Source organism: Salvelinus sp. IW2-2015, unplaced genomic scaffold, assembly GCF_002910315.2.
Source record: "Salvelinus sp. IW2-2015 unplaced genomic scaffold, ASM291031v2 Un_scaffold2843, whole genome shotgun sequence".
In the NCBI taxonomy this organism is placed as follows: domain Eukaryota; kingdom Metazoa; phylum Chordata; class Actinopteri; order Salmoniformes; family Salmonidae; genus Salvelinus; species Salvelinus sp. IW2-2015.
This window is the reverse complement of record NW_019944143.1, coordinates 55,296-63,609: the sequence shown is the minus strand read 5'-3', so window position 1 is coordinate 63,609 and position 8,314 is coordinate 55,296. Positions and strand designations below refer to the sequence as shown.

The 8,314-nt window shown below is 48.3% G+C and overlaps 1 protein-coding gene across 1 annotated transcript in view; it reads left to right on the top strand.

The window, feature by feature from the left end:
- The first annotated feature begins 5,147 nt into the window (after positions 1-5,147).
- LOC112074836 (uncharacterized) overlaps positions 5,148-8,314 on the top strand; it is a 49,228-nt gene continuing 46,061 nt past the window's right edge. The window contains 3 exon segments of the mRNA XM_070440694.1: positions 5,148-5,234; positions 6,002-6,617; positions 6,619-7,527. Coding sequence (XP_070296795.1) covers positions 5,153-5,234; positions 6,002-6,617; positions 6,619-7,527 — 1,607 coding nt within the window. The 5' untranslated portion in view covers positions 5,148-5,152.

The following is an 8,314-nucleotide window of genomic DNA, read 5'->3' as shown; positions in this document are numbered from 1 at the left end:
TGTTGTGTCAAGGTCACCACTAGAGGGACCCATCAGACCAAGAGTGTTGTGTTCAAGGTCACCACTAGCAGGGACCCATCAGACCAGAGAGTGTTGTGTTCAAGGTCACCACTAGAGGGACCCATCAGACGCAAGTGTTGTGTTCAAGGTCACCACTAGAGGGACCATCAGACCAGATGTTGGTGTTCAAGGCACCACTAGAGGGACCCATCAGACCAGACTGTTGTGTTCAAGGTCACCACTAGAGGGACCCATCAGACCAAGAGTGTGTGTTCAAGGTCACCACTAGAGGGACCCATCAGACCAGAGAGTGTTGGGTTCAAGGTCACCACTAGAGGGACCCATCAGGACCAGAGTGTTGTGTTCAAGGTCACCACTAGAAGGGACCCATCAGACCGAGAGTGTTTTGTTCAAGGTCACCACTAAAGGGACCCATTCAGACCAGAGAGTGTTTGTTCAAGGTCACCACTAAGAGGGACCCATCAGACCAGAGAGTGTTGTGTTCAAAGGTCACCACTAGAGGGACACCATCAGACAGAGAGTGTTTTGTTCAAGTCACCATAAGGGACCCATCAGACCAGAGTGGTTGTGTTCAAGTCACCACTTAAGGGACCCATCAGAACCCAGAGTGTTGTGTTCAAGGTCACCAACTAGGGACCCACAGACCAGAGAGTGTTTGTGTTCAAGTCACCACTAAGAGTGGACCCATCAGACAGAGAGTGTTTGTTTCAGGTCACCACTAGAGGGACCCCCCCCATCAGACCAGAGTGTGTGTGTCAAGGTCACCACTAGAGGACCATCAGACCAGAGAGTGTTGTGTTTCAAGGTCACCACTAGAGGGACCCATCAGACCAGAGAGTGGTTGTGTTCAAGGTCACCACTGAGGGACCCATCAGACCAGAGAGTGTTGTGTTCAAGGTCACCACTAGAGGGACCATCAGACCAGAGTGTTTGTTCAAGGTCACCACTAGAGGGACCATCAGACCAGAGAGTGTGTGTTCAAGGTCACACTAGAGGGACCCATCGACCAGAGTGTGTGTTCAAGGTCACCACTGAGGGACCCATCAGACCACAGAGTGTTGTGTTCAAGGTTCACCACTAGAGGGGAACCCATCAGACCAGAGGTGTTGTGTTCTAAGGTTCACCACTTAAGAGGACCATCAGACCAGAGAGTGTGTTCAAGTCACCACTAGAGGGACCATCAGACCAGAGTGTTGTGGTTCAAGGTCACCACTAGAGGAGCCCATCAGACCAGAGAGTGTTTGTTTCAAGGTCACACTGAGGGACCCATCAGACCAGAAGTGTTGTGGTTCAAGGTCACCACTTAGGGACACATTGAGACCAGAGAGTTTGTTTTCAAGGTCACTTTAAGGGACCCATCAGACCAGAGAGTTTGTGTCAAGCGTCACCACTAAGGACCCATCAGACCAGCGAGTGGTTGTGCTTCAAGGTCACCACTAGAGGGACCCCATCAGACCAGAGTGTTTTGTTTCAGGTCACACTAGAGGGACCATAGGACACAGAGAGTGTTTGTGTTCAGCGTCAACCACTAAGAGGGACCCATCAGACCAGAAGTGTTGTGGTTCAAGGTCACCACTTAGAGGGAACCCATCAGACCAAGGTGTGTTCGTTCAAGGTCACGCACTTAAGGGACCCTCAGACCAGAGATGTTTGTGTCAAGGTCAGCACTTAGAGGGACCCATCAGACCGAGAGTTGTGTGTTCAAGGTCACCACAGAGGACCCATTCAGACAGAGCTGTTGTGTTTCCAAGCGTCACCACTAAAGGGACCCATCAGACCAAGAGTTTTCTGTTCAAGGTCACCATAAGGGACCATCAGAACCAGAGATGTGGTTAGTTTCCGCATGAGGCTCGAAAATGTTGGTCATCACTAGAGGGATCCCATCAGACCAGAGAGTGTTGTGTTCAAGGTCACCACTAAGAGGGACCCATCAGACCAGAGAGTTTGTGTCAAGGTCACCACTAGAGGACCCATCAGACCAGAGAGTGTTGTGTTCAAGGTCACCACTAGAGGGACCCATCAGACCAGGAGGTGTTTGTTCAAGGTCACCACTAAAGGGACCCATCAGACCAGAGTGTTGTTGTTCAAGGTCACCACTAGGACCCATCAGGACCAGAGAGTGTTGTGTTCAAGGTCACCACTAGAGGACCCATCAGACCAGAGAGTGTTTTGTTCAAGGTCACCACTAGAGGGACCCATCGAACACAGAGAGTGTTGTGTTCAAGGTCACCTAAAGCGGACCTATCAGACCAGAGAGTGTTGTGTTCAAGGTCACCACTAAAGGGACCCATCAGACCAGAGAGTGTTGTGTTCAAGGTCACCACATAGGGACCCATCAGACCAGAGAGTGTTGTGTTCAAGTCACCACTAGAGGACCCATCAGACCAGAGAGTTTTGTTCAAGGTCACACAAGGACCCATCAGACCAGAGAGTGTTGTGTCAAGGTCACCACTGAGGGACCCATCAGACCAGAGAGTGTTGTGTGTTCAAGGTCACCACTAGAAGGGACCCATCAGACCAGAGAGTGTTGTGTTCAAGTCACCACTGAAGGACCATCAGACCAGAGAGTGTTGTGTTCAAGGTCACCACTAGAGGGACCCATCAGACCAGAGAGTGTTGTGTTCAAAGGTCACCACTAAGGGACCCATCAGACCAAGAGTTTGTGTTCAAGGTCACCACTTGAGGGAACCCATCAGACCAGAGGTGTTGTGTTCAAGGTCACCACTGAGGGACCCATCAGACCAGAGTGTTGTGTTCAAGGTCACCACTTAGGGGACCCATCAGACCAGAGAGTGTTGTGTTCAAGGTCACCACTAGAGGACCCATCAGACCAGAGAGTGTTTTGTTCAAGGTCACCACTAGAGGGACCATCAGACCAGAGAGTTGTGTTCAAGGTCACACCTAGAGGGACCCACTCAGACCAGAGAGTGTTGTGTTCAAGGTCACCACTAGAGGACCCATCAGACCAGAGTGTTGTGTTCAAGGTCACCACTAGAGGGACCCATCAGACCAAGCAGTGTTGTGTTCAAGGTCACACTAGAAGGGACCCATCAGACCAAGAGAGTGTTGTGTGTTCAGGTCACACTAGAAGGGACCCATCAGACCAGAGAGTTTGTGTTCAAGGTCACCACTAGAAGGACCCATCAGACCAGAGAGTGTTGTGTTCAAGGTCACACTAGAGGGAACCCATCAGACCAGAGAGTTGTGTGTTCAAGGTCACCACTAGAGGAGGGACCCATCAGACCAGAGAGTGTTGTGGTTCAAGTCAACACTAGAGGGACCCATCAGACCAGAGGTTGTTTTCAAGGTCACCACTAGAGGGACACATCAGACCAGAGAGTTGTGTGTCAAGTCACCACTAGAAGGGACCCATCAGACCAGAGTGTTGTTGTGTTCAAGGTCACCACTAAAAAGCGACCCATCAGACCAGAGAGTGTTGTGTTCAAGGTCACCACGAAAGGGCCCATCAGACCAGAGAGTTTGTTCAAGGTCACCACTGAAGGGGACCCATCAGACCAGAGTGTTGTGTTCAAGTCACCACTAAGAGGACCCATCAGACCAGAGAGTGTTGTGTTCAAGGTCACCACTGAGGGACCCATCAGACCAGAGAGTGTTGGTTCAAGGTCACCACTAGAGGGACCCATCAGACCAGAGAGTGTTGTGTTCAAGGTTCACCACTAGGAGGACCCATCAGACCAGAGAGGTGTTGTAGTTCTAAGGTCACCACTAGAAGGACCCATTCAGACCAGAGAGTGTTGTGTCAAGGTCACCACTAGAGGGACCCATCAGACCGAGAGTGGTTGTTCAAGGTCACCACTAGAAGGACCATCAGACCAGAGTGTTGTGTTCAAGGTCACCACATAGGGACCCATCAGACCAGGTAGTTTTTGTTCAAGGTCACCACTAAGGGACCCATCAGACCAGAGAGTGTGAGTGTTCAGGTCACCACTAAGGGGACCCATCAGACCAGAGTTAGTTTTGTTCAAGGTCACCACTAGAGGGACCCATCAGACCAGAGTGTTGGTGTCAAGGTCACCACTAAAGGGACCCATCAGACCAGAGAGTGTTGTGTTCAACGTCACACTAGAGGACCCAGCAACCAGAGTGGTGTGTGTCAAGGTCACCACTAGAGGGACCCATCAGACCAGAGAGTGGTGTTCAAGGTCACCACTAGAGGGACCCATCAGACCAGCAGAGTGTTGCTGTCAAGGTCACCACTAAAGGGACCCATCAGACCAGAGTTGGTGTGTTCAAGGTCACCACCTAAAGGGACCCATCAGACCAGAGATGTGTGTTCAAGGTCACCACTAGAGGGACCCATCAGACCAGAGAGTGGTGGTTCAAGGTCACCACTAAAGGGACCCATCAGACCAAGAGTTTTTTGTTCAAGGTCACCACTAGAAGGACCCATCAGACCAGAGTGTTGTGTTCCAGGTCCCACCAAAGGGGACCATCAGACCAGGAGTGTTGTTCAAGGTCACCCAGAGGACCATCAGACCAGAGTGTTGTGTTCAAGGTCACCACTAGAGGGACACCATTCAGCGACCAGAGAGAGTGTTGCTGTTCAAGGTCACCACTAGAGGGACCCATCAGACCAGAAGTGTTGTGTTCAAAGTCACCAACTAGGGACCCATCAGACCAGAGAGTGTGTTCAAAGGATTCACCACTAGAGGCAGCCCCAGCTAACACACCTGACTCAAATAATCAACTAATGATGGTCTTCAGGTTAGAATGTAATTAGTTGAATCAGGTGTTTTAGCTGTAGGGCTGGGGGAAAAGTGTGACACCAATCAGGCCCCAGAGAATTGGAGTTGCCCATCCCTGGTGTACAGGAACTGGTCCATCTGGTCCCAACACACTGCAGAATGTCAACTGTAGAATGATGAGCATGTTTAGAATGTCATTTGACACCCCCTATGTGAGTCCATTATGTTCACCTGATGCTGGTTACGTTGTTAGGGAATGTACTTTGTTTTACAACAGTTACACCACATAGCATCAATCTTCTTATAGTTCACATTGTTTTAAAGTGAAACAGCTGAGAAGAAATTCCAATTAATTTTATGTGGACTTAGTTTTTGTAATGAGGTCATTGTCTGTTTCTGATTGTTAGGGTTAGGGTATAGAAGCGATGGAACGAGGAAGAGGAGGGACTCTGAAGATTCTGTTCCTGTTGACACTCTGTCTGCTAACCTTCACTTGTCACTGTGAAGGTACAGAACACACACCCACGTACACATGTGCATGCACGTACACACACCAGGGCCATGCACAGACCTTTCAGGGGCAGGTGCTCAAAATAAAAAATAAAACCAAATGCCTCTGTAGTGTACATTTTAATCATAGGCCTATTTATTTCTGCAACAACACACTCAGTTCAGTGCCTCCTAAAGACATGATTGACACAGGGAAAAGAGGGTGGGCTATCAGCTGATCATTGATGTTGATGATTGATGTTCATCTGCTGGTTAGCTTTATTTATTTTACTGATTGTAATTTACCTCTGTCTTTTCTTCCTCTCTCTCTCTGCTCCTATCAGCCAATCAGACTGAATAAGGATGATGATGTAGGCTAAATCAAGTGTTAAATATATGTTATGCTGCTGTAGCAGTACTGTTGATATTTAAACTAGGTAGCTAGCTACACACACTCCATCGGTGACTGCATCTCTCAAGCCATTCATGTTTGGATACTGGCCGTGTGCCAACTCCTTACAGGGCAGACTGGGAAACAAGCGTAACCAACGAATAGGGTGGGGAGTGGTGAACTTGACGACAGCTTGCGAGCAGTGGGTTCTGAACAAGTACAAAAAATATATTTTTGGGTAAATTATACCACCACCCAAAAGGGTGATTTAGAGACTGGAAGGACAAAGGGGCATGTGCTCTGCACGGTTAGAATCTGACACACACACACATTTCATTAGGTTTTCATCAAGACAATCACTATCAACTCAAGCASTTCTTGTCTGTTTTCACAGATTCAGGGCAGCCCTCTGATCTGAGGATAGTTTTAGTAGGGAAGACTGGAGCAGGGAAGAGTGCAACAGGAAACACCATCCTGGGGAGAAAGGTGTTTAGAGATGCCTTCTCCCCTGAGTCTGTGACTGTTCATTGTAAGAAACAGAGTGGAATGGTGGATGAGAGGAAGATTGATGTCATCGACACCCCGGGGCTCTATGACACAACACTGTCTGAAGAAGAGATGAAAAGTGAAATAGAAAATGCCATCTACATGTCAGTTCCAGGACCCCACGCCTTCCTGCTGGTGATCAGACTGGGGAGGTTCACAGAGGAGGAGAGGAACGCTATGAAGTGGATCCAGGAGAACTTTGGAGAAGAAGCCTCAAAGTACACCATCATTCTGTTCACTCATGGAGACCAGCTGGAGGACATATCATTGTTGGACTTTCTAATGGATAGTGAGGAGCTTATGAAACTCGTCAAGGTCTTTAAGGGCAGAAACCATGTCTTCAATAATAAAAAGAAGAATGACAACACTCAGGTCACAGAGCTGCTAAAGAAGATAGATGAGATGGTGATGAAGAATGGAGGAAAACACTACACCAACGAGATGTACCAGGAGGTTCAGAGGAAGATCGAAAAGGAGGAGGAGAGGAAGAAACAGGAGAAGAAGGAGAGAGAACAGGAGGAGAGGGAGAAACAGGANCTCCCCTAAGTCTGTCACTGATCACTGTGAGAAACAGAGTGGAGAGGTGGATGGAAGGAAGATTGATATCATCGACACCCCGGGGCTCTATGACACAACAATGTCTAAAGAAGAGATGAAAAGTGAGATAGAAAAGGCCATCTACATGTCAGTCCCAGGACCCCACGCCTTCCTGCTGGTGATCAGACTGGGGAGGTTCACAGAGGAGGAGAGGAACACTGTGAAGTGGATCCAGGAGAACTTTGGAGAAGAAGCCTCAAAGTACACCATCATTCTGTTCACCGGTGGAGACCAGCTGGAGGACAAATCAATGGTGGACTTTCTAATGGATAGTGAGGAGCTTATGAATCTCGTCAAGGTCTTTAAGGGCAGAAATCATGCCTTCAATAATAAAAATAAGAATGACTACAATCAGGTCCCAAAGCTGCTGAAGAAGATAGATGAGATGGTGCTGAAGAATGGAGGACAACACTACACCAACGAGATGTACCAGGAGGTTCAGAGGAAGATCAAACAAGAGGAGGGGAGGAAGAAACAGGAGAAGAGAGAGGAGGAGAGGGAGCAACAGGAAGAGGTTATCAGAAAACTGGAAGAGAAGGTGAGAGAGGAGGAGAGGAAGAAATGGGAGGAGAGACAAGAGGAGATGAGGAAGAATAAGTCAAAGGACCTACCGGGAAAAGTTATGGGATTGGTAGCAACTGTTGTCACAGCGGTGGTAGCAGGACCAGCAGCAATTCCAGTTGGAATTGCTGTACTTGCAAAAGAGGTGGTTGACGATGCAGTTGACCTTTATTACGATTCTAATAAATTAAGTAAAGATGAGGAAGAGGTGGCAGTGTGAAGTACCACTCTCTTCCTCATCTTAATGTCAAGTAGTAGCAGTTGATTATTACTGTACAATAACAACCATCAGGGATTGTTCATCACTTTCTAATATGATCAGTTATATAACATGTTTATCATTCAGAGGCTCAGGGATAATAACATAGGAGTCTGTTCAGAAGAAATGTGTACTCCTTCTATCCTCCCTCCCTGGTCTGTGTTCTCCCTCCCTGGTCTGTGTTCTCCCTCCCTGGTCTGTGTACTCCCTCTATCCTTCCTCCCTGGTCTGTGTTCTCCCTCGACAGCACCAGGGAGGGAGACACGAGGACACAGGGAGGAGAGAGGGAGAACACAGACCAGGGAGGGGTACACAGACCAGGGAGAGGGAGAACACAGACCAGGGAGGAAGGATAGAGGAGTACACAGGACCAGGGAGGGGAGAACACAGACCAGGGAGGGAGAAACACAGGACCAGGAGGAGGATAGAGGAGACACATTTTTCTGACAACTCCTATGTTATTATCCCTGAGCCTCTGAATGATAAACATGTTATATAACTGATCATATTAGAAAGTGATGAACAATCCCTGATGGTTGTCTATTGTACAGTATTAATCAACTGCCTACTACTTGACATTAAGATGAGGAAGAGAGTGGTACTTCACACTGCCCCTCTTCCTCATCTTTACTTACATGAGAATCGAAAAATGTCAACTACATCTCAACCACCTCTTTTGAAGTACAGCAATTCCAACTGGAATTGCTGCTGGTCCTTGCTACCACCGCTGTGACAAGCAGTTGC